Source organism: Monopterus albus, unplaced genomic scaffold (assembly GCF_001952655.1).
Source record: "Monopterus albus unplaced genomic scaffold, M_albus_1.0 scaffold134.1, whole genome shotgun sequence".
NCBI classification, from domain to species: Eukaryota; Metazoa; Chordata; class Actinopteri; order Synbranchiformes; family Synbranchidae; genus Monopterus; species Monopterus albus.
The window spans coordinates 1,712,824-1,740,794 of record NW_018128014.1 but is presented as its reverse complement, the minus strand read 5'-3'; the positions used below and the strand labels follow the sequence as shown (position 1 = coordinate 1,740,794).

The window sequence follows — 27,971 nt, the reverse complement described above, 5'->3', positions numbered from 1 at the left end:
GGGTATAAAATGAGTGGGGGAGCCCAATCAAGTAAGAAACCGAAAACATACCGAAAACATTCCATGCAGAATTTTTAGCGGCGTTATATTCGAAGTGCGTTTGCTTGATCTACCAATCTACCATCACTATTCCGAAGGGAAATGTGGAGCGGCACTTTCAGACTGTTCATAAAAACTATGACAGTCATTCATACATATATTTGTGTGTGTGTGTGCGCGCACTGTAGTATTTTTAGTGTAGGTCAATCATTTTGACTTGGTCATTTGAAAAGTAGCTCGCAAGGCGAAAAAGTGTGGGCACCCCTGGTTTAAGGTGTCACCTTGTTATAAGGATGAAAACTTCTGAAATGCTATTGAGGGCTTTCCAAATCTTCCATTTAAAGTTAAAAAACATGAATATGCATGTCAGACATTTTTTAATAATTTGAAGACTGACATAGCTTTGTTGTGAAGCTCTGCTGGGGCTCTGTCAGCTTTTTATAAGGTGGCAATCAGGCGCCCCTTAGTTTGACCCAGTTTTATATGAGAGAAAACAAAAGTAATTGCACTTTTGCATGTGCTTTATTTTACCTCAGTTTTTAAATGAAATAATATATTGTGGTACACAGATTCAGTAAGACTTTACAGCACAGTACACAAAAGTAGTGTGAGTAATTACTGATGAAAAAATTAGGAACAACCTGATAATTAATGAATTGTTAATGAGTAGCTCCCGAATAGCTCTGAACTGAGAACTTTATAACAGATAATGATAAGTTACTAGAAACAAACTGGGAAATACCAATAACCCATTAGATAATGATTAGTTCACAAGTTATATTTGAAACATAATCACAACCACTTACATTACATTTTGAAGACACTTACTGCCAAATCAAAATATGTATACAACCCACACAATCTGATTACCTTTGCCAAGGACTTTTGTTCTTTCTGCTGGCAATGGAATGGAAAGAAACTGTAGAGTTTAAGTTCACCAAAGCTTTTGTTATGAATTCACTCTTTGGCTCATGCAATTTGAAATGTTTGTTTCTTCAGGAGCAAACACATGAGAGTATTTCTTCAGCACTCTAGATTCATGCCTTTTTGCCTTTCATCTTTGTTCTCTTATTTTCTGGTTGTCTTGAAAGGGTACGTCACGCTTTCCTTGCCTCTTACGGATAATGGTGGAAAACTCAAACCCTATTGATTGAGGGGCTGCTGGAGCCTAGAAACTGCTCCCTGAGAAGCGAGGCCTTGTCCTTGATGACATTTCATATGATAGCTGGCATTTGATCTTGTAGATGTTGACAACTCGGTTGTTGCACCAAAGCACATCAAAGCATTTGTCTTTGTTTTGGATGGAATTGTTTTATAAGCTACTATGTTGTTTGGTAAAGATTTGTCCAAATTAAATTTAGGTAAATAAAATTAAGTCAAAATGACAGCTGTGAAAAATGACTATTACCTTGACAAATCTTGTTGAAAAACACAGAGAATTTCTTTCTGTAGTGTTCTCTGACCCTCCTCTTTGCCCTCACTACAGAGCAAGGATTGCAAGGGATTATCTTTTATGTGCAGGCCCTTCTGGTCTGTCTCCTACCACAGCAGTTTGGACAGAATGACTGGCTTGTTTCCATGTTGCAACTATGTGGCATGTGAGGATTCTAGGAAAAAGAAATACATTCACAAGCCACACAAGAGGCAAACTCTAGAATAACAGGCAGTGTCTTAGATGAACAACAGTGTGTGTTAGCTAGCTTCTTGCACGCCTCTGTCGGCTCCAGTATATTGGGAAAACAAGCAGATTTGTTAGAACACACATTTGGGAGCACAGAGGTGGGATATCCAGATATAACCTGAAGTCACCTGTCCCTGGACATTTCAAAGAAACTGGCCATTCAGTCTCAACTTTGCCATTCTGTGCCATAAAACCACAAGGAGGTGGTAATATTGACCAAAAACTACTAAGACCAGAACATGAATGGTCTTTTACAAGAAAACACTACATTCAGAAAGTGTTAATGAGGAATCATCCTTATGGTGGTTGGCTTTGTTGCTTTTTTATTTATTTATTTTATCTATAGCATCTAGATATGTGCACATTTCTGCAAATTGCAAATAAGTGCATACTGAATTTATGGCTTGCATACCAACACTTGGTCAGTGTTGATGTTCTGGCCTTTATGCAGGTTGTATGATCAGAGCTTAGTGGCTATGAGTTCAAGTAGAAAACCTTGTAGTCCCAGCTTCTCCTGTCCTATCTGGTCTTTACTAACAGCCCAGTTACCTATTCATGCCTGTAGAAATACAAGGTGTGTAAGCTGTGCTGATGACGGTGTTCTGACAAAAACGTTAGCATTTTTATTTACATTCTTTTATTGTATCACATCAAACTACATGATTTAACCCCAATAGCAGTCCTACCCACAGCACATCGGAACAGAAAATACCCATCGGACACAACCATCTTTCTATCTCGCAGTGAATGACAACTGATGTTTTCTACAACGTACTGTGGTGACACTGACCAGCAGGAGCACATAGCTAGTTTTCAACTGTTATGCTTTACATTTTTATAACAAGGACACTCTCAGACCTCTAAAGACAACCAAAGCCCCCCCTGGCATGTTGAAAGTGAACTTGGTCTGATGTGCCATCACCATTGAACACATTACTAAAGTATCTTGTAGTCCCTAAAGAATATGTAGTCCCATGTATTATTGTATTTGGGTGCTGAATATGATTTAACCCCAAATAATAATAAGGTGCTTGTCTTTGCTTGTTGCTTGATGGTGAATGAAGATCCACAGAAGGACAACTAGCCACACTGGCCTTAATAAAGTGCTAATTCTGTAAAGCAACTGAAGCTCACAAAACATTGGTATGTTTATGTTAAAAGTAACAGTAAAAAGCTCTCTCTGGTGATCACTGAATGGTGGTCTTCACATACAATACTACATCTGTAGGATGTATAATTTATATGCACATACTTAACCAATTAGGACTTTTTGAGTCACTGGTTCTTCACGTTGCGACTGTCATGTTGTCACAAGTTGACACTTTTCTTCTTGAGGTGATTTGTAGAAAAGGGTCTACAGTAGAGGACAGCAGATGAGGATTAAGGGTATGACTTCATTTGAATATCACACCCTGCCCCTGTTTAAGTTCAATTACTTGTGCTCACTTTTAGTGAGAGAGCTGAATGGAATCCAGTGGTACATCGAATACTTGCATATAAATTTAAAGTATGCCTTCAATAATGTTGCATTTTCTGAAAGGGGCAGTAAAACAGATTTGTTGCAGTGGTAGGTGACAAGTTAATATATACCTATATCACATATATTGTGGTGAGGCATTGATCGGTACAAGGGTATAAACCAATTTCTAATGCTTTAAGTGTTCCCAGGAACACAGTGGCCCCTATTACTCTGAAACTGAAGCTTAGAATCATCAGGACTCTTCCTAGAGTTGGCTGTTTGACCAAACTGAGAAATGGAAGGGAAGGAAGGGCCTTGGCCAGGGAGGTGACCAGGAACCCAACAGTTCCTACAACAATCCTCTGCAGAGATAGGACAACCTGTTTAGAATGAATGGGATAAACTGGCCAATCCACGTGTACAGAGCCTGAATCTGAATATTTTCAAAAGAGACTTAAGTTTTTGATTTTTTAACTAGGTCTGTCAAAGTTAATGGAATAGTAATGATTTAACCCAAATTCCTTTTCACACCACACATTTTTTGACACAATTAATGCACTCACATTCTGTGATTATGACCCTCAGCCCTCCCTGTAGTCTGGGAAACCAGGAAGTGATGCAGCAGCAGAAAATGAGCAGAAATGGATAAAGGAAAGGGTCTTGTGAATGGGACATTTCCACCATAAATCAGTGAAGTCTTATAATTATACTGAAATTTCATATTAATCTGGTTCTGAAAAGTAACTACTAACTAAAGTTTTAAAACAAATGTAGTGGAGTAAAAATACAATATTTGTAGTGTATAAATGTAGTGAAGTCAAAGTATGAAGTAACAGAAAATTAAAATACTCAAGCACAGATACGTCAAAAATTTACTTAAGGACAGAACTGGACTAAATTTATTTAGTAGATTTTCCACCGCTGTTTACAACAGATTTAAAAAGTGTGATCAATTTGCGAATCATGAATTTATTATGGACAATCATGCGATTAATTGTGGCCATATATTTTAATCAAATGACAGCACTATTTTTAATACATATGTAATGCCAGTTTTAGCCATTTAAAGTGTACATCACAATAAAGTGTACATGAAGTGTGTGTGTAGACATTCTGTTTTAAGTGGCCAAAAATGGCATTTTCTTTAATTAAGCAAATAATGTCCCCCAGACTCATTGTCCTAGTATCTCTGGGATGCCCTAATTGGTAGGGACGTATCAACCTGACTTCTTTTCCCCTGATACCTGTGTAATACCCAAACTCAGGTTATGTGCAAATACTACATACCTGTCTGATGACTTGGCCTTAGTCTCCAGATTTTAAAATTTGTACCTCACTCAGATAAATAAGATAATTATTAAGGAACAGATGCACTTCTTTTGAAATAAGATAAGCAGAATGACTGACTTTAAACTCTCTAATATTAACATAAATCTAGATGTCTCTGACACAATGCCTTAAACTCCAAGTGACAGCGCTCTCCAAATGTTAAACGAAAGATTGATTGTCATTCAGTCTGGAAACACTGTAAACGTACAATTCTACAGCTACAATATCACATACAGACCCGCTGCCCACTACACATCACCCCTTGTATGTGTCAGAAACTGGGACTCAGTAAGTCAAAGATGTGTAATTTCCACAATGTGCACTATGTAGGCTACGCCTTTTATTTTATCCAGCTCTTTATTTCTATGTGATGGGTCTTGTCACTTTAATGAATTGTTTTGTAGGTAAACCATGCAGAGAGATGAGTCTATTTTCTTCTAAAAACAGTTTCTGCCAGCTCCAATACACTTATTAGAGGCTTGTATTTATGCATTGATATTTGGACACTGAAGTTCTCTCTTTGAAACAGACTAGAAAATTCACCAGTCGACCAATTTTGATGAATACTGGAATTTGCAATCAAACAGGTCTGTGTCTTCTATTCTCCATCTAAAAAGACAGACCACATGCAAAGCTTTCTTTCCAGTGTGGGAAGCACATTGTAAAGTGTCATGCGATGTAATCTTTCTAAGGGTCCTGCTTTTCTGTCTTTGAAAGAAACACCTGCACACATGCTTTTTCCTCTCCCATGGATAGCTGCTTCATCAATGTCAGCAGGCAATGCTGGAGTATTGTTCTTATTGGAAGGCAACATCACTGCACATAGCATGCCATTCATTTCAGCTCATCGGGAATCTAATCACAAATTGACAACATCTGTCTGGGCTGCTGTAGTTCTCTTAGTCATGAATAACACTGCCAATTTTTCAAATGATTGGGCTTCAGACACCATGTATGCTTTCTGCCTCACAATTTACTTGTCAGGACTCAAAATCCGAAACTAGAACATTATTAATAAAAAAATAAAGCCAGGTTTGTAGTGATAAAAATAATCTTGTTTCAAAGTTGAAAACATTTTAAATCACTCAAACATTGTCCATATTTACATATAAATGTTTTATTATTCTGCCAACTTAGAAAGGAGCAACCCTGCGGTAAACATAGTTGCAATTGCAACTGCTCAATACCCTACCACCACCCCTCATGACCCCCAACCCCCAATTGAAATATTATAACTTTTTCTGGTAACTGGTCAAAAACCTAAGTACTGGACCTATTACCATTTGGATGTGATGTGATGTGATTTGGAAGTGACCAGGTTATTACAATTCATTCTGAGGGGAACATGAACGCGTTTACCAAATTTCACTGCAATCTAGTTACCAAGATATATTGAAGGGTTTGACCACCTGACAGACCAACATTGCCATCCTTAGAGCAACGCCATTAGTGTGGCTTCAAAAATATAATCTTGGTGACATTCTGTAAACAAATTTGCTGTTGCAAATGATATAGCAAACAGAATTTTTAGAATACAGAGTTAAAAAGAAGTGCATCTGTTCCTTTAAAAATATCACTAGAACTGGAGGTGTGTGGTTATCCCATACCAGCAGAGTTTGCTGTTTCTGTTTCGACACTGCTTATATATGTACAAAGAACCACTCTGGCAACTTTTCATTGTAACTTATAGCCAACACTGATAACACAGCAGGTCAGTTACACTTCTAAATGACAGCATACAGTACATTGGAGTTTTATTTCAGTCAGTAGCAGTTTTAAAAAGAAAGGTACAAACTGTCATCTGAGAGACTGTGCATTCCTATTCACTTCAACCTATTCACTTTAATGAGTCTTAATGGGTAGAAGGGTTCTATATTGCATTGTCCCCTGAATAAACTGTTTTCTCCAGCCATATATCTTCTAATCCTTTTAGTGGCCAGCAGCCAGTGATTCAGAGGATACTGCTGAATAATTTATGTAGTCCCCACTGAGTGGAAACGGGGACTGAGTCTTGCAGTGCACAAAAAAGGCAAGACTTAAATTGACAGGGTACATATATTAAGTAAACGACCATAAAAGCTACACATTTATGGGCCGCTCCTCTCTGCACAACTCTTACTTATGTCACCATCTCTATTGAAAGATTTACTGGGATACACTGTATAGGCTTCACAGTCTTCCTTCATTCAAAGGTGCAATGGCAACAGGATTCATATTAAACAGTGAATTTGACAATCACTGAGTATACATTTTGTTAAGGAACTTCAGGATCAAATTAGACAGTGCAAATTTAATACTGTTCACTTATTTCCATATTTCTTCCATGTTTGCCAGAGCCAATTTTCTCATGTCAACTGTCTTTTTCATAGTCTGCATCAGTGGCTCTTACAGTACATTTGCTCATGTTCCTGACACCATGTGAGTGTGAACATTTTAAATGATATGCCATGGAAAAACAATGATCAAAGACAAGGCGGACTGCACTGCAGATTTGAGACTTTCCAGAAATGCAGTTTAATAACTCAGGTAGAAGGCCACTTTAATGCTGCAGTAACAGACACAAACACTATTCTCTTTGGGAACAGTCCATTATTGCTGGTGACAAACATAAAAACCAAACGGTGAGGAGCTAGTTGGGAAAATGCCACTCTGCAGGAGAAGCATTTTATATTCTGACTCCCAGCGAGAATTTCTCCGGCTGCCCAAACATCTCCCCACACAGTCCGTCTTTTCATTAGTGTAACTCAGAGAAATGTCAAGTAAGATAAGCTATTATCTTTCCTGTTGACAGTAACACATACACACACATAAACACAGCACCTCAGGCTCCCTGACTATATGTCTGTATTGTTCTTTGAATGAAGTGGGATTCTATTGCTTCATTTGCCACTACTCCTGCTGCTTTTGGTAGAGTTGGTAGTAAGTAGTTGGCAATTTCACACCACATGGCAACCAATGAACATGCTTTCTTTGGTTTTCTCTTTATAAGTCAGGAAAAATATATGTTGTTGACAGTTTCCACAAAAAAATCATTCAGTATGTTTGTGTTTCAGTGGTTCTGGAACACCTGTTCTTTAGTTTCTCCTCTCCTTTCTTATTTTGTGACTTTGTGAACATATCCTGAGTGAAGCTGAGCTTGCACTGAACAAAATGATGATCACCATTAATGGTACACTGCAAAATGTTAATTTATCATCCTGTACTGGCAACATTGGCTGATCTCTGGTACAGTTTGTAGCAGCTTGTATCAGACAGAAATATAACAATATTGCGTAAAAGAAGCTAATATTAGCTTGTTAAAGAAGCACCCGATTCTCTGTTTAAAAAAGAAAACATCAGATTGGGTTCAGACCTCAGGCGGGTGTTACTAAGTATATAATCAGTGTAAATGGTACCATCTGGCAAGCTGTCTTTTTTAATGTAATTACAATGCACTTCAAACAAATGGTCTGTGAGAAGATCATGATATTAGAGTAATTATTGGGGAATAAGGTGGTGGAGGGCCACTGTATGGACTGTGAGAACCAGTTTGTGTTGGCTCTAGATGATGTGAGAGGAGAGAGAACAGCTGGGCTGTATGCATTCATGTCATGTTGGACACTGAACATCTGATCCTATAGAGAACAGAGCATGACTCACACTACTGAATGCTCAGTGGGAAGCACAGTGCAGACACAATTAGTACACAGAAAAGACATGCATGCACACACATACAGCCACACAGAGCTTCTTGGCTCTCCTTCAGGCTGTGACTTGCCAACTCAATACAACAAACCAAACCAGCTGTGGCCACCAGCCAAATTGTTGTTGATTGGTTTTGGGTTCTGTCAGGCCACAGGTTGCGCAGCTTTAACCCTGCAAATCCACCAAGTTGAAAGGGAAACAAGGCCTTAGTCAATAGACATGGCATTTTCCAGGCATTTTTCATCATAAATCCTCTTGTGGTAAATGTTAACTCAGAAGCTACAGATGTGTATCCTACTGAAGGAAAACAACTATTCTGAACGTGGGTGAATATTCATATGAAGCAAGTGTTGGAGGTGTGTGTTGTGTGGGAATGTCGACATCAGGACACTTGTGTAGGAAGGGTGGTTCAGTCACCTTTACACTGAGGTAATGCTGTTGAGCTGTTGCTGCTCTGCCTGACGTTTGTTTTGCAAATTTTCTGAATTACCTTTGGCAGTCAAAAAAAAAAAAGATGAAAACTTTCTGAAATATCCACTTACAGTGGGGAGGTTAGGATTTTAGATAAAATGAACAAAAATCTCTTAAGAATCATAATAAATAAAAAGAAGTCTTACAATTTCGTGCTAAGATCTCATTCTGTACAGCATGACATCTAACAAATTCAAGCTGCACTTGACAAGTTGGAGCAGTTGTTGCTCCAAAGAGTAACCAAAGATTGTTATTTATATACATGGCAATCCTCTTTCATACAACTAACTGCACATGGAAAGCTTCAGTTTATAAATCCACCAACTTCTTATTTTTCTACCTGTATAAACCCTCTAGATGGAGCACTCTGTTACAGGCTTTAAGATGTAAACTAATAAAAACCTTTGTGGCTTACCTCTTGGTGAATGATGCTTCCATATGATGTTGGCCTCAGGTCGACCAAATGCCAGGCACATAAGATTGACGTTGCTGCCCTCATTCACTGTGATGTCCTTCGATATATTAGTGATCCTGGCGGGTACTAAGGGGAGAAAGAAAATCATGATTGATGTTTTTAGCTTAATTAATGACACGTGAGCAAAGAGATCACTATTCCATGTGAAGAGAACAGTGATGAGGTTAAAAATAACCCCGGGTTGGGGACTCAATTAGCATGAAATTAGCTGACAAATTTGACAGTTCTCTGGCTCGCTGTGTTGTTATGCAAGACTGATTTTCTTCTTCATCATGCATCTTTGGCAAACTACTCATTAGACAAGCATCACACTGATTTGGAGTAAGACATGATTTCATCCTGCTCAGACCAGCTTGTGTTTGTGTGTGTAAGTCTGGGTTCTTGATTAAGTGTACCCTGTGAGATTTTAACCTGAGATCAAGGATCACAGTTTCGTGATCCTTTTTTCACTGTAGCATGATGACTTCAACTTTAGGGTCATTAGTGCAAAGAACAATATGGGCTCTCACTAAGGAAAACCCACAATTGAGTTGATGCTGAGATTTGTCTGCTACTTGAACACTGGTATGATGTAGTAGCCATGCTATATGGCTATATAAAATAAACCCCTTAATAAATTATAAATAAATTTGATATTTGGCATAATTTTCATGATCAGTAACACTTGATTTAAATCTCAGTACATACAGGTGCATCTCAAAAAAATTGAATATTGTGCAAAAGTTATGTTTGCTATTTATTTCTTTTTGTAATTTAATTCAAAAAGTGAAACATGTTCTCGCGTCAGTGAAATATTTCAAGCAATTTTTTGTTTTAATTTGGATGATTAATGCTTAGAGCTCATGAAAATCCTGTATCTCAAAATAGTAGCATTTCTTAAGATCAATCAAAAATTGTTTTACAATACAGAAATGCCCAGCATCTGAAAAGGAGGCGATCAGCCTGTGGTGTTGCTGGGGCAGTACTGAAGACCAGGTTACTTTGGTAGCATCCTTCAGCTCATCTGTATTGTTGCATCCGGTGTTTCTCATCTTGGAATTGACAGTGGGTCAGGCAACTTAGCTGGCCAATCAGGCACAGTGATATCTTGGTCAGCAAACCACTTAGTGGTAGTTTTGGCACTGTGGGCAAGTGCTAAGACCTGCTGGAAAAGGAAGCAGGCATCTCCATAAAGCTTGTCAGCATGAAGTGCTCTAAAATCTCCTGGTAGATGGCTGCATTGACTGTGGGCTTGATAAAATACAGCGGGCCAACACCAGCAGATGACGTCACCGACTGTGGAAACTTCACACTGGACTTCAAGCAACTTGGATTCTGCGCCTCTCCACTCTTCCTCCAGACCCTGGGACCTTGATTTCCAAATGATATGCAAAGTTTACTTGCATCTAAAAACAGCACTTTGGACCACCGAGCAATCGTCCAATTCTTTTTTCTCGTTAGCCCAGGTAATATGTTTCTGATATTGTCTCTGGTTCAGGAGTGGCTGTAGCCCATTTCCTGAAGACACCTGTATGTGGTGACTCTTGATGCAACGACTCCAGCCTCACTCCACTCCTTGTGAAGCTCTCTTGAGTTCTTGATTCAACTTTGCTTGACAGTCTTCTTAAGGCTGCAGTCATCCCTGTTGCTTGTTCATCTTTCTACCAGACTTTTCCCTTCCAGTCAACTTTCCATGACTATGCTTCGATACAGCACTCAGAACAGCCAGCCCTCTCAGCCATGACCTTCTGTGGCTCACCCTCCTTCTGCAGGGTGTAGATGATCATCTTCTGGACACCTGCCAAATCAGCAGTCTTCCTCATGACTGTGGTTGTGTACACTGAACTAGACCAACAGATACATGTATAAATACTAATTTACTCAAACTCTAAATGAAATATTCTAATATTTTGAAACACCAGATTTTTGGATTATCATAGAGCTGTAAATCATGATCATTGAAATTAAAATGAAAATGGCTGGAAATATTTCATTTTACATGAATCTAGAAAATATGAGAGTTTCTTTTATTTTTATTAAATTATGAAAAAACTACCTTTTCCATAATATTCTAATTCATTGAGATGCACTTGTATTGGACATTGGAAATGCAGTATGCGATGCAGTGGTGGAGGTGAGCTTATGACAGGATGACAAGATTACATTTAAATAAATGCAATGACCCAAATTAAAGTGACTTTAAAAATAAAATAAAAAACCTGTGTTATCCAGCTGTTCAATAAATAAAAGGTGTTGTCTGTGCTGGGGGATCAGGGCCGGAGTGATGTTACTCTGCATCCCATTGACCTTTGAATTAACACATTCAATTAGCCAGCTCTGCTAAAGCTTTGTCAACTGGTTCATTTAGGGCAGTGTGCAGCCTAGTTTTTTAAATGCCACACAAAAACATGCTGTTGACACAGAACCTGCTTTGTACTCCATTGTAACTAGTATATAACATTTTCTAATGTGATTCAGGTAAACAAATAAAGTCATAGTCACAGATTTTTAATATATTTTTAAACCAATAGCAGCATTTTTAATGTTTCTATTTTAGAGCAACTTAAATGGAGCAGTAGCTCCCCTTTAAGCAATTAGTTAAAGGGGAGCTACTGCTCCATTTCTCCTTTACATTTACAGATACTGTACATTTCATTCTGTTTATTTTTGTATTCTGTATATTGTTTTTATATTGCTGCTACTACTTGTATAGTTTTGTTTTTAATTCTTGTTTTATGGTTTTTATGAGACGACAGCAAACAAAGAATTTCAATGTAGAGTAGAAACTGTGCATATGAGAGTAAATGCCTTAGACGTTTTTTGAAGGTGCACCCATTCACAAAACTCTACTACACAAACAGAAATGATGTCAAAATTAATATTATAATAAGGACAGTTACATGAAACATTCATTCCAGACTTACTCAAAGCATACAGTATAAGTGGGCCAATGTGGGAGCTGGATATTTCATAATTATTAACTTTTTTCACTCATGTTCTTTTAATTGGAATATTTTCCTTTTAAAGCTGTTTGTTCTTAAATTGGATAGAGATTATATAAACCATATTAATATGGTCACGTGCCAAAGCCATGACATGTTAGAATGCTGAGCTAAGTGAAACTTTGAACCATATATTTTAAAATTTTAGAGTTCAAATACTTTTTTTATTAAACAGTAATGTGACCACAGGCCACAGTGATGTTACACAGACATGTAGCTGTCTCCTCTGCCCCATCATTCTCTTTTCTGTGTAGAGATAAAATGCACAGATGCCCAAGTCATCAGTGCATTCACCAATCACATAAGCGTCCATTTGGATATAACCTAAATTTTCCTATGGTGAAGAAAGCATTATCTGAGCTGGATTTGTAATATTATCAAATAAAAGTGGGCCAATATAAAAGCTGATAATATAGATATTCAGTAGGAAAAGTAATCACTGCCTGGATTATGTTCAGATGCAACTTTTGTTTTAAATGATGGAAGCGCTACACATATTAGCAGCAGCAGTCCCCTCTGTGGTTGGGTTCAGGTGACAAAAGCAATTCTTGTTGTTACTTCTTGTTGGTGGTTGTGTATTTAAAAGGTCACCTAACGTAAAATTTAAAATGCTTTTAATACTGGAACGGGAGTAGCGATGTGTTTTACCATATACATATGCCAAGAATCAGTTTCCGATATTTTCCATGAACCGGGGTGTTTAGGATAGCAGTATAGCAATCCAATAAATTTACAGCCAATCTGAATGATGCTATGAAGAGGCATCCCCACAGTAGTCTTCTGTTCACAGCAATTAGACTACTGCCACAGACCTAATGTGGTAATGATTCATCAAGGGCAAAATGCAACATGTGGTGTCTTAAAGAGCCTCTAAATAGGGAGGGGTGAAGCACAGTGGTTTGAGGACACAGCAGACGCCACTTTCCCAGGCACAGTGACCTCCGGCAGAGATGAATGAACAAGCTGCTCCTCCAGCTTGATAATGCCAGTGGCCAGGTGATTAAAAACACAGCTCCCTTGCCACCAGGGCTGCTGGTGGATATGACTGGGGGCCCAGGGACACGTCAGTCTTCATGTTGGTGCAGCCAGTTTGTTACAGCCAGTAATTAATTAGAAAATGAAATCAAGAGGCTGCCCAAAGAGAAAAGGGTGCTTTCTTCTAGCTGTTTATTTAACATCAGGCCTCATGTGATGTGACTGTATATCTTTTATAATAATAAACCATCACTTTGTTGGTAAATGTGCTTGATTCACACAGAGAAGTCGATACAGGGCACATGTCAAAGTGTTTATTTGTCATATGCACAGTTAGAAAACGTGTTTCCCTGTACAATGAAATTCTTACTTCGCTGTCCACATGAATGCCACAAAATACAAATGACATATAAAGTAGATAAATAAGTAACACAAAATCTAAGGCACTTTAAGCAGCAAATGCAGCAATATAATAAAAATATATAAGAATATAATAAGAGAATGTATGCTGCATGGGAACAGCATGTGCAGCAGTCAACAGTCAATGTGCAAACCGAGAATGTAAACAGTACAGGTCGACAGTACATGACGTTTTTCCTGGTAATAAACTCCTCCGCTGTTTAGGAGTCTGATGGAGGAGGGAAAGAAAGAGTTTTTCAGTCTAGTGGTCCTGGTCCTGCATTTCACACTTCGGACATGTACAACAGTGTGTCATTATCTGCAGGGCACAATCACATGACTGTATGGTGTTCATTGTTACAATACCGTACATTGTTGTCTGTCAGAATATAAATATGTAATTCCTGTGAGAATGAGAAAAGATTTCAAGAAAATGGGTTTAGGGGATGGCACTCTTCAAATACAAGGCTTTGAGAGCATTACAAAACACTTCAAAATTACAAAGTAAAGCACACAACAAAATTTACTTATACACATAAAAACTTACTTAATTTGGCCCATGTGTTATATAAGTGTATATTTTATTTTGAATCATTATTTCTAATATATTAACATACTATACATGGAGTATAACACCTGTTATACCAAAAATAAAATATTTATCCTCAAAGTACAGTAGCTATAGCAAGACAAATGAAAATCCACTATAAGAGTGCAATAGAAAAAGAGTCTGAGGGGATCACTAATGTACACTGAAAATTAGCAAGCAAAGAGGTCATATATGGTCGTATACTTAACTTTGTTGAGCTCAAGCACCAGTCTTATCCTAGAAAAAAAACACTGTGGGTGTGTCTCAGAAAAACACCGTGCCACATCTATTTTTCCCCTATAACTCAGAGGAAGTTCAGCTAGACCAAAGTGTCTCTCAGTTCCCTTGTCCATGGTTGCTCTGCACTGGGATTTTATCCTGTTGACTGCTGAGGACAGACACTTTACCTGGCATAATGCAGACATAGTAACTTCTCCAGCCTTACAACAATTCTCTCTTATGTTACAGAAACAAAGCATTAACAGATGTGCAACATGATTTATTTTTTTTAAACTTCACGTTAAGTCCTACCGAGTAGTAAAAACATCACTCCCTTTCAAGTAGCTCCAAGGTCGGTAAATCCAACCGGTGGTCACTGCGTCTTCCACCACATGACCACATACAGTCCCAAGATAGTCCCAATTATTTCCAACAGGTAGCGTAGCACAGACGAATAACATCATGGATCATTAATCCTCTCATTAACCAGCAACACATCACATGTAGCAGACACACTGGCCTCAAGCAGTCAGAACAAACAGGTACTGTGCTCCGAGGGAATCCAGCGTTGATCATTCACCGCCACGGGGGCTTCACTGGCCAGTTGCTTGTAGTTTAGACCCGGTCAGGTAAAACAGTGAGTCCCTGTACAGGAACATTCCCGGACATGCAGTAACCTCAGGCCCTGTATTTTTCTCCACATCCTCTGGTCACAGTGCAGCAGCAGAAGGGAAATTAAATCCATAAAATCAGGCGCAGTTGAAAAATTTCTGCTTTTACAATGGCACCGATGGATGTCAGGCCAGTTCACATGAATGTGCAATGGCCTGGAGATTATGATCATTCAAGGAGATCCTGAAACTATCACATAATACTTTTATTTTGGTAGAAAAAAAGTCTTGAGCGAGGGAGACATATAAATCGTGTTGCTTCTGCATAGGACATATTTACATCCTTTTTTTTATGTCAAGAGGAAGGCCAAAGAGGAGATATATGGATGTGCTAAAAGAGAACATGAAGTTAATTGGGGTGAGAGTAGAGGATGCCGAGGATAGAGTTAGTTGGAAACAGATGATTCGCTGTGGCGACCCCTAGCGGGAACAGCCGAAAGAAGAAGAAGATTTACATCTTATTTTTTTTAACTTTCACTCACGTCTAGGATAATAATTCATCATTGTAACATTGTAGATAAGTCAGAAAACACATAAAAGCATGCCATGGGCCCTTTAAGCATCTATGGCTGCCATATCAATGTTCTATCCCACTGTTTGCTCTTTGGCTATTTAATTTATTTTAAATTTCTAACACAGGGCTAGGACCCAAAATGCAGAGCAGAACTAGGCAGAGAACATAGAAAGTCTTTATTAACAGACAAGAGTAGAGCGAACACAGCTGTGTAGCTGTGGTACCGGGAGCGCTCAAGTGAGTCAGGCAGGCAGGACCTCCTGAAGGGGGAAAGCAGAGGCAGGCAGTGTGAGACGGGCAGAGCTGAGGCTGCACCAGGGAGTGGAGAGGGGGTGCACAGGTGAGTAGCAGGGTAAGGTGACAGAGACAGGTAAGTAACAGCGTCACTGGCTGAACAGGAACTAGTAACAGGATAGGCTGGGTCAGGAGACACGGCCAGTGTAGCTGACTGATGTCATCGGAAGCAAACCAGGCAGGAACGAGAAGCACAGGTGAGTGGCAAATGAAGACTCACACAGTGTACTGGAGTCATGAGGAGGAACCCAGTAGGATCAAGTGAACAGAGTTACTTTCTTCAGCATTGTCAGGATTGTAGTAACGTCAAACCTCATCAATGAACCAGCAACTGACTGAGGGAAAAGAGGAGGTATATATGGACAGGAGAATAATAAACAACAGGTGAAAACAATGAAAGGTGATTACATACTGGGGTAAAACTGGGGTAGATAACCAAAAAATAAAAGCACTCAAACCCAGAAGTAGAGCTAAACCATAACAATTTTTGTATCTACTCATGCTGCTCCTGTTTTATTGTTTTTAGCATTTTTTTTTTATTGTTGGTAATTTAAGTTACATGGTCATTATTGGTACCCATATGCACAGGCTTAAAGTGCCAGCCTATAGAAAAAGAGGAAACATTTATGGAATGAAAATATTTCCTTCAGAAGTGAAGTACAAGCACCTATAAGTCCTTCCCAGTTATAGTACCACAACCTTTGAGGCATTTCACTCTAAGCCACAAATTTCAACCTGTATGTGGCACAAGAGGAAGTCAAAGGGTCATCTATGTCAGTCAGATTCATTCTCTGGGGACCATGTACGTCTGTACAAACCAATCCATCCAGTGGTCACTGAGATATTGTTTTTGACTAAAGCAGTGAGCTGACCATCATACAGGCCATGCCATTTGTAGAGCTATGTCATTAGCATGGTTGAAAACTATAAATACAAAATGTCATCCTGTCAAGATGTGGTGGGGATAAAGGTCAGTACCTTCAAGTCAGAGGCCCTTGTGCTTATACTCTGCATCAGTTCCTTTGGGTTGAGAGTGAGTCGCATCCACAAGTGAAGGAATTGTTCACACTAGCAAAATGCATGCACCATGAAAGCACCAGGCAGATTGGTGACATGTCTGGAGGTTTCTGGATGATGTATGAAACAGTCACAGTCTGGGTGGAGAGAAACCTGAGTCTAAAGATGATGCTTGCAGGTTACTGGGCAAACTACATTTCGACTATTATGTATAATCATCAGTTTTGGGTCTTCATTAGAGACAAGTACCCCAGACAGCTCAGAGTAGAACTGTTTAGGATCCCTGCTAAACACACTCCTGGGGAGAGGTTGTAGACATGTCACTATGAGGATGCCCTGGAGCAGACCCAGAACAAGCCAGGGGGATGACAACCGGGTCTGGGAACAGGATCCCCCAGGGAAAGCTGGGGAGCATACATTAAGGATGCACAGGCTACCTTGCTTAGCCTGCTGCTATTGAAAGCCAGACATGAAATAAACCAGAATCAGAATGTTGCTTCCTTTACCCTGTTCTGGATGATGTGTGTTCCCAGATGCCAAACCTAAACTATTTACTGATTTGTTTCATCTGAGGAACTGCATAATCACACCACAGCTCTTATCTGTTGTTTTATGTGGTTTACAAAAGTGATTTACATACTTCTGCTACAAGCTCTAGGCTTTTTTTATACACTATTATGTACTGTTTATATACACGAAAAATAATTTAAAGATGATCAGTGTTATTTTGTATCACCGGGTAATTTTGCCTGGTGATGTTATGAATCATCGCCTAAGTGTAGGTGGAGGTGCATTTTTTGTCTGTACAGCCTGCATTTTGTTTACACTTCTGGTTGACTGATGAAGACCTTGAAGGTTAAAACGTTGCACTGTTTTTGGTGCTTGCTTCAGAATCTCATTGTTCTGATACACAACATGACGGTGTCCTCAGTACATTCACAAAGTAATAAATTCCTATACATGCCCTATTCATTCTTAACATCCATTCAAATGACCACAAGAGGCTCAGCTTTAATAGATTTTGCAATAACTTTAACAGTATTCAAAGGAACAGTATGCCCTCTGGAATCTTCAGGGTTTCTTAATAGCCACAATGATGCTTCACAAAAATACATCAATTCATTTCAAAAAATCAATTAAACCGGAAATGTGATTTGTGATAGATGAAGGGAATGTGAAGAAAAGAAGCTGTGGTAAGGATTGTTTTAGGGTTTACGGACACAACCTTTGACATCTCCCAACAAAGCACCCTGTGCAAATATTCACCAAAGCTTTCACAGATGCTAAATCTTCTTTCAGAACAAATTACTTATTATTACTGAAAGATTAAAGTCACCACTGTCAGTGAATTTACGTTGCAATCTGCTATCTCATCTCAAAACAATAGAAATCCATGGCAGATTAGTCAGTTACATTCAAGCATTGTTAATTCGGAGGCACACCCACATCCAAGACAAGGAACAGGAAGAGCTCATTCCAACCTAGAATGTGATAAAACACTTGCTCATACTTTGGTGAGGTAGAAATAAACTAGGTTAAAAAAAGCCAGTAACACCTGCCTTCAAACTAACAGCTTTCTCAGTTCAAAGGCAGTTTATCATATGGGACCCACTGCATTTTATGTTCCAGGATCCAGTCCAAAGTAATGACAGCAGCACTGAAGTGAAACCAAATGGCAGAGTATGATGCACGAGAAAAGCACCACACACATGCTAGTGGAGATAGCTGGGTCCTTAATTCTTTAAGTTCAGCGTTCAGCTGTGTTCATCTTATTGACAAGCCAACTAAAATTAGTGGTCATGCTGACTTGTTCTATTTTCAGAGATACCTGGCTTATGCATTATCAACCTGAGAGGATATGTTTTGTAGATTTAATATTATTTTATCTGATAAATCATAGCTGTTATTAAACTGATATAAATAAACTGATATTATTTTTCAGACCCAGACCATAGGAACTGACAGCATTTAAGTAGTAGACTGCTTCTGCATATTTCTCCTTTGTCTTCCTCCACAGAGAGCATTCATGCTAACCCAGCTCACACACTCCAGCATCTTAAAGAATGTAAAAATAATTCTGTAGCCAGTCTTTGTGTGTGTCAGCTGAATTAGTATGCTGTAAACAGCCTACACAAAGGGAAATTGAACATGAAATTTCAATTTGGGAGCACCACAGTGTCAGTAGCTCTAATCTAAACTAACCCCTCAGTCTCAGGCCTACACATATTGTATTCATTACGAATGTGTTAATGTCGGCATATGTTGTGCATCTTAAAGTGTAATTAGCTGTGCAACCAGTTCAGTTATGGTTCTAGTTTGGGTTCATACCAGAAGCAAAAGGGATCACTTGTGAACCTTATACAGTGGCTGTAGGGTGGAATGACTGGCGTTGTCTGGTCCTGTTCTAGGTATTGCTAATCCTGTCTCGAGCTCGGTCATTACATTGTACAACAAAAAAAGTGAGTGCACCCTTGTCCAGTGTGACTAAAATGCTAAATTATTCAAAATTAGAATAACTGTATTAAATTTAAGTAAAGTGTAAGACATTTGAGTTTATGCATCACTTAAAACAAACAGGCTAAATAGAGAACATTTCAAATATGCACCTGACCTCAGTGCAAGAAAAGTAAATTTACTTGTGACCAATGCAATAAAACCTGGGTTTTCCAGTTAAGCCTGACTGCATGAACACTACAGAGTTTTCATTGTTGGCCTTGGTTGTGTCTAATGCAACAGGATTTCACATGGTAGAGAATTACCTGAACAAGAAAGAAAGCAGACTGAGACTTTATAAAGCTAGAAGAGGGTTCAAGAGCATCAGTAGGCTAGTGAACATAAACACAGCTGCAGCAGTGTGCAGCATTCACAATGAATACAACATATCCCTCCTACCTCCAAATTCTATTGATGTGCAGTGACTAGCCTTGAAAAATGACTCCACACACAATTCCCTATTTACTCAACCTTGCATGGACAAAAAAAAGGTAAGTGCTTCTGGCTCATTACAAGGATTATGTGCAGAGACTGGTGTTCCAGTGACTGATCATAGTGTGAGGACCTTACATAAAGTCACCATGTATGGACAGTGGCCCATAACTGCAAGAGCAACTATAAAAGGAAGCCTGATGAATTTTGGCAGAAAAGTATTTGGTCAGCTGAAACCCAAATGATTTAGTTTGGCTCAGATGGGTCCAGGATGTTTGGTGTGGACCTGGGCAGGACTACCACAATGACTACATAGTGCTGACCATGAAGCATCAAGATGAGAGTGTGTTGATATGGACCTGCATGGGTGCAGAAGCTATAGGGGGCTACATGAGTACAAGAGCTGTAGAGGAGATAGAGACTGTCCTCCTGTTACAAAAAATGACTGGATGCCATTTGTGCAGGTTATTACAGTTCCTGTACGTGTTATAATTTAGCAACCTTTAGTGACCACAGTAATTATGACACACACAAGGAACATGTTAGGCGTCATATACAGCCAGAAAATCCACATCTGGAGGAGGCTGGGGTTGATGTCTAAGTACATAAAATGCAGGACTCTCTTCAAGGGGGGCAGTGTTCAATTTCAGTGTGTTTTTCAAGTAGTGTTTGTTCTGAAACCAAACCACCTATTTTTATTCTTAAACCTTACCAAGTAGGGATGTTTATGTTAGTTTCCATGATGATAGATTTCCGCTACACTTGCTATCGTGTTTTTAACTGCTTCCTTGATGAGGAATGTCCATAAAGCTTTCCAGTGTGACATACTGTATGCTGTTGTTAACACTGGTCGAGTTCTTGCAATTCTGCCCGCCAGTGTAGTTTCAGGATATGTGTCTGTGGGTTGCATGAGAGGGAAGGGACGAATGAACTTAATGGGTCATATAGGCTGGAGGAATTGTTGGGGAGATGATGGCACTATGAATGCAAGATTGTATGCCAAAATACTGAATGGAAAGGAGTAGTGGTGTGCGAATTTGGTATCAATCCAATACCAAGTAATTACAGGGCCAGTATTGGTGATACCGATACGATACTTTTTCAGCTGGCCGAATATATTCTAAGATTGTCTGAATAGTCTATATTTAATCAGCCTGCTCAAATTACAATTCCACTTTGAAAAATAACTAAGCAATGCTTGGGGTAACTAAATCTTATTTTTACTTCTATAAATTAGCTACCTGGATATTGTTGACCATGTTGAAAGGCCTCTGTCAGTGACATCTGTCTCGGTGACTTGATTGGTCACTGTCTTTTTCCACACCAAAACAAGCTTTGTGGTTCAAGGAATCGGTGTCAGACGGCCATCGCTAGTGGAGCAGTGTTTGCACAACCACTATGATGTAACAGGGGTTGTCTACTCAATGTAGAAAAGAGAAACTGATATGCAAGTATCAATCCCATCACGCAAGTATCGATCGATATCAATACTTTAGATTGATCCGCCCACCACTAGAAAGGAGATCCCAGCCTCAAAAAGCTTGGCAGGAGAGGGATTTTCAGTCATGACTATAATTCCAAACAGTGTGAAAAACCACACATTTTCAAGAAGAAAACAGTGACAACTAGCCTGTCCTGTACGTCTCCTGGCTTTATTCCAATAGAACACCTTTAAAGGATAAGGCCAGCCATTTTCTATATTAACAGTGTTTTCAGCTATCTCCATTCAGAGACTAAAACTGACAATGATTTGCTGCTACTCAAGGCTAATGTCTGTCAGTGTGTCAGTCCTGGATTAAACGTCTTTGTCTGTGCCTTAGTCCTCTGTTGTTGTTAAACACAGCAGTGAAACACACCACTGTCCTGGGTGACATACTGTATTTCTTTATTAGCAAACACCAGACCGGAGAGTGATGAGCTAGCAGAATGAAAACAAAGCTGAGAGCTATCACTAAATCGTGCACAGTTGACTCTGACTCATATTTTTAGGAAATTATAGCCACATGGAGATTCTGGGGCAGCATAGTCAGGTTTGGGGTTTTTGTTTCAAAGAACATGTTACCCAGTGCAGCGGTGTGTTTCCTTGATGTGTTTGTAGTTGTTTTTGAACAACAATGGCGATTTATTGCATGGACGAACAAGCTAATCCAGGACTGACAGCTGACAGGCATTAAGCGTGAGTAGAGGCAATTCACTGGTGGTTATACTCTCTGGAGAGTGCTGAAATTACTATTAATACACAAAATGACCAGCCTTTTCCTTTAAAGCAGAATTTAGAGCAACAAAACCCCTTGAGCAAAGAGTAGCTGAAAAGAATCATCAGCGAAGAAGAGCAAAATATCTTTCTAGGGATTTTTTGTAAGACCTCCATGCAACTCTGTCATCAAAAATAAAGGCGGACCTACAATATACTTTATTAAAACCAGAAAAGAATGGAACCTCAGTAATGAAGGAAGAGCTGATTTTTGTTCTTCAGTAGTGATCTTTCATAATAATTTAATGAGTCAAATATTTCTGCTTTTCAAGTTAATTGTCTTCCTACTTCTTGGACCTTGGCTAGAAACAAATGAAACTGTATTAAATTAACAGGGCTTGTAATTAATTTACATTTTAGTGATATTGACCAGGGGTCCATCAGTTTTGCAGCATAGTGTACTTCCCAGACTGGGGACAGTGTATAGTTACAGTAGTTATAAAGTTTCCACTTAAAGATTTTCCCCAAGAGAATCCCACAGAACTCATGTCCTGTTCTAAAGTATACTGTGTTCAATGACAGTACATCTATACAGCAGTTGCCATTAATTTAAATAAAGCCCCTTTAAAATTGCAATGCTGTGCACATCAGTAATTGTCCTTACATTCTGTTATACAGTCATAATGTTATTAACAGTAAGACATCATGCCAATTGCAACAGTGCCATGTGCCACCAACTACATCGGGTGCTGTGCAACATTGATTTACAAAAACAGAGCTCAGGGGCTCAAATTTAATTAAAACATAAAACAGCTCAAGGCAAGCTGTTTTGAATGTCAGAATTTCTCCTTCTGGCCAATGAGTGTTTATTGTGTGTTTTTTCTGGTTTTGATGATCTGTCAAGCGCCCCCCCCCCCCCCCCCAAAAAAAGAATTGAGATTATGTAGGGATAAAAAAGTTTGTTAGCATCAATCACCATAAAAAAAAGAACAGAAATAAAATATAACAGAGAAAATGAAAATATGACTGACTGCTGCTGACTCACTGTACATAAATATTGAAGCTAATAGAACACAAACACAGAGCTAAAGTTCTAAGCAAAATTAGACGGAGCTGCAGGACATCAGGACATTGGAGCACTGAGGGCAGCACGTCCTTCTCCAGTGTTTTCATTAGCTAGTGTACAGCATGTTCATGGAAAAACAAAGGCCATGTGTTGTGTCTTCTGTGATGATCAGCACAGTGTGCAGAACTGCAGGATGCACCGAACTGAATAGCGTTACATTTCTCATTCCATGATCAGCAGTTAGCACCATAAGTAAAAAGTAAGCAGCACAATATTTCACATCAGGAGCTATTATGTGTCTGTCGAGTTGATAGTTGCTCCTCACTATGGTGTTATGGTTGATGTGATTTTAGACTAAGTAAAACAATCTCCATATACTTTAAGTTTGCTTAAGTGTAGCTGAAACTGTGTCCTCTCTCTCTCTCTCTCCCTGTACCTTTCTGCAGGTTGCCCTGGCTCTACATTTCTGATGAGCAGTCACCTGACCAGTGTTTGATTGTTTGTTGTGTCCTGTTGCTTTTCTTCTTTTCTCTCTCCTCTGTCCACTCACCCCAACTGGTCGAAGCAGAAGGCCGCCCACCGAGAGCAGGGGTCTGTTGGAGGTTTCTTCTGTTAAAGGGAGTTTTTCCTCCCCACTATCACCAAGTGCTGCTCAAGGGGGGTTTGTTGGGTTTTCCTCTATAATAATAGTGATAATACTAATAATAAGGTCAAGGTTTGATGTGTTTTGGTGCTATACAAATTGAATTGACTTGAGCTGTACATTCTAACCATGCTAACATACCATTCTGGATCCTATAGTGTTCTCCATGGTGTTTTCCTTTAAACCCCTTAGAGCATGCATAACAACTTAATAACGTTTAGCCTTCAAATACTGTCTTCTGCAGTTATTTTCAGAGAAATTAAATTCAGCCTGCCAAGCCAAAGGTTTACAAAAATGTCTTTTTGTTTGCTATAAATATCATTTCATTTCATGTCATTGTTTATTTTTCAATTTAAAATAGTACTATGAAAATTCACAAATTTGCCAGATATGGCTAAATCATCATCCTTTCATCTTTAGACATTTTCCCCAACCTCCGGTCTGTTTTAAGACTGCAAAAACTATAATCTTATGGAGTAATAACCATGTGGCACAACAGTTTATTTAACTTAGACTTTCACGGTTTTTTTTCTCTTCTCTTTCAGCCATCCCATACACCTAACTTATCACTCATCCACACATTTGTTCACTCACTACCTCATCCTGTAAACTCTAAAGCTCTTTTCCGAGCTACCCGAGCCCTGTAGTTTGGACAAGACAAAGAAGAAGAGAAGGGCTTTTGCTGTAGCCCTGATCTTGTGCTGACAAAGAAGAGCAGAACAGCAAAGGAGAATCTGGGATCCTGAAACCTTGCAATCCAGTAAGCAGCACAGAGGATTATATTACTTGGTGCAGGAGCTCAAGCTTCATACTGTTCAAAGTTACTTTTGCTTTAAGTTTGCTGAACAACACTGGACCCAGCAGGATTGTCACAAGCTTCCACCAGTCAATCAGCCAGCGCAGCATTTCACTGCTTCAGTTTCCAGTCAAATAAAAAGGTTATTACATTATAGCCATCACTTTATGTATGCAGTGTTGCCACTATTCTGCTTCTCACTCCAGAAAACCATTGATACTGCTGAATTTGGAGACCTTCTTTCTGCAGCTGCTTTATTTTCCCTGACCAGTTGGCCTCTAAGGGGTTTCCACCTCCTTTTGCACTCATCTACATACAATGGAGACAATAAATAATTTTAAACATTGAAAAAGAAACTGTTACTGCAAATTATTTATAGTGCAACTATCTATAATATATTCATCATTTACTGTATATCAATATTTATTTTAGGGTGTTTCACAGCGCTCACAGTTGCTGCAGCCTCCATAGTTTTCATTGTGAACACTGTGGACAATGCAAATGTTTATCTAATCAGATTGTTGCATTTGAGAAACTCAAACCATGTAAAACATTTCAGAGACTCAAACTTTGTGGCTGCCTGGTAGCTGCATCTCTATGGAAACATTTCACCAGTTGAGTACCTACTGAAGTGTTTGCTTTCTTCCTGGCTGCAAGAGAATGGACAGTATTTTAACAGGTTAAAATGCAAGCTCAACTTTTACAACGGCAACTATGCCTTAAAAATGGTCTGTGGTGGTAATGCCCCCCAGCTGCATTCAGAGAACTCCAGGGGGCAGTGGAAGTCTGGCAGTGGGGAGATGAGCATTTGGATAATGGTGGGTGCTAACGATGCAAGCGGTTTTATGCCTATAAATAAGTAATACATGCGTAATGCAGGCCATTTTCTGTTATGCACCATTTGGCTAGCTGCTGCACTTCTTTCCCACACTCAGACGAGTATCAGCATGCACACTTGGATGGGATTATGCTCTCAAATTTGTTTCTGCACTCACAAATTTGTGTCTGAATGCTCTCAAACACTGAGCTGTAAATTGAGTAGCACTCGGAATATGGTTTGTGTACCCTCAAACATTATGCCGGGGAGTTACGTCCATGCCAGAGTCTGATCCTGAATGGGAAGGAGAGGAACTACTGTTGCAGATTGGAGACTTCAACTGGATGCTTTGGATCATGTTTAAACATAGCCAGAGGCAGCTAGCTTAGCTTTAGCACAACTATTATCATTTAATCCAGTAACAACATCAATTCTCCAATGGCGCGCTTGTTGTTACAGTTGACGCTGTGAATCAATCACACCTAAAATTTGATTATCATGACTGAACGCATTCCATGTTGCACAATATACACTTTAATGATGATTGGATCTTCACGCACTCACAAAAAATGTAATGTCATTTTACCAAATTAAGCAAATATTCATTTTCCTTTCTTGAAAAGGAAAATGGCAGAGCCTCCGGTGCGTTCCGGCAGCACTACACCTGTGGTCATGTGGGCACACTTGACAGTGAATGTTAGTAGTCAGAATGTAAATGGTGAAGATCCTCAAGAGCCAAGCAAAGCCCCCTCCCCCCCTTTTTTCTTTTACAGCCAGCTTATAAAGACTGGAGTTGCTCTGAAGTTATACAGCTTCCCCCTGGAGCTGTAGAGCAGTCTCCCCTGTGCTCCCTGACCATAAAGTGGATGATGAAGCACGCTGTTACAGACACAGCACTCTGTTCTCTATGTAAAAACATGTAAAATAATGTCACTGTAATATTAAAATACTGTCACTTCATAAAACATCTGGCTGATAAAATGAGATAACTGAAGTCATAAAAGTGTTATTTAAATGTACTTATAACTTATTTTTATAGTGAAGCTAAGAAACAGAGCCCATTTTTTGATTTCACTGTTTCAGTGCAAACAAATACCTATAAATGTTTTAATAAATATTATTCTGAGTCATTCTACATTTTCTCTCTATTGTTGAGTACAAAAACGTAATAAGAGCTTGACTATGAGCATGTGTACTGTAAGATGTAGTTTCATTGATTTTTCTGAGGGACATGTGGCATTTGATTGTATTTTCTGTCCTAGAGATAACTGATGGCTTGAACTGGAAATGTCATGCAGACAAGGCAGACTGGCTGGTTAAGGAATAAAATAAAAAATTTGCTAAAATGACATGACCTATGACCTAAGTGATTTTCTTTTCATGCTAGTGACACTCTCTTTTCCACATATTTTGTGTACTTTTGGTCAGGCCTATGGTTTTTGATTTACATCTTCTCACATTTTGTGGGGGGATTTTACATAAGTGCACTGCAGTCCTCATCTAGTAATTTTGACTGACTACAGTGTCTCATAATTATGAAATATTTACTCATAATAATTGAATTGTAATCTAAACATGAAAATACTTAGGCTTGTATAATGCCATACAACACAAACTGAACTCCAGTCAATACGTTACGTTACATATTAAAGGTCAGTGTTTGGTGATACCTCTTTAGTTGTTCGAGTATTGACTCAGTTTTGTGAGAATGTGATGGAGGTGTACTAGTAGTGTTGTAGTATGAAAAGGTGTTTCTGATGTTAGGTCCAACTCAATTTTATGAATATATTATGATCATATCACTGTGGAAGAAAGTTTATGTCATGTTCTGTATCATTCTGCAAGTGATCTCAGTAAATCAGGAACCAGCTCTTAGTGGCATGAGTTGTATGAATATGGTGATGTTTATTTAGGGTGGGTTTTGGTGGACCAGCCAGATTATTTTACAGTTTCATTTAGAGACTCACTTATCAAGTATGTAAGCTAAACATAAAAGGGTTCATTCTTTAGTAGTCAAATATTTGTGAATATTTATATTTAGAAAATTGTAGACTACTATACCAGCCTGCTTATAGCTAAGTTTTCATTCATTCATTCATTTTCCACCGCTTAGTTTGATTATCATAAAAATGGAAACAAATGTAGCAATGTTTAAAACATTTTCCTTTCAGTATGATAATTTTATGCCAAATGTGAACTCATCAGCAATAAGTTGATTATAAGTAGAGGTAGGAAAATCGAAATGCTGTTACTCAGTTCTAAAAGGTGCTAAGCCACTGGGACTATGGTAAAAGAAAAAATAAACAAAACTCAAGGAATAGCCCCCTATATCTCCTATGGTGTATTTGAATGTCATGCTTTAAAGTTCCAGCTAGAAATTAATCGTGGCTTGTAACTGAAGACTGGTAAAAGACCCTGGTGATTCTACATGGAGAAGACTGCATAATTTGATTCTTCCAAATGATGCACATCTTATATTTACAACATCCCTAGTCAGTCTTCAAATTAAATGACCAGTGGTGTGATAAGAACATGCACTTTAAAAATGGAAAGAACTAGCTGATATCAAGATAACTTATTCTAAACATTCCTTCTCCTTTCTGTGTTTTCAGTCTCTTATCCCTCCCTGACTATCTTTTTATGCCTGTGGTCAGTGTTTCACACAACAGATTTTATGATTTGTGCCAAATTAAAATGCAATGCATCCTGCAGTGCACCAAGAGAGCCTGCTGA

General features: G+C 38.8%; 1 protein-coding gene across 3 annotated transcripts in view; it reads right to left on the bottom strand.

Moving 5' to 3' along the window:
* opcml (opioid binding protein/cell adhesion molecule-like) overlaps window positions 1–27,971 on the bottom strand; it is a 514,606-nt gene that overhangs the window by 41,799 nt on the left and 444,836 nt on the right. For all 3 annotated transcript variants that reach the window (XM_020613418.1, XM_020613419.1, XM_020613417.1), the window contains one exon: window positions 9,079–9,204. In XM_020613418.1, the coding sequence (XP_020469074.1) occupies window positions 9,079–9,204 (126 nt within the window). The remainder of the gene's footprint in view (window positions 1–9,078; window positions 9,205–27,971) is intronic.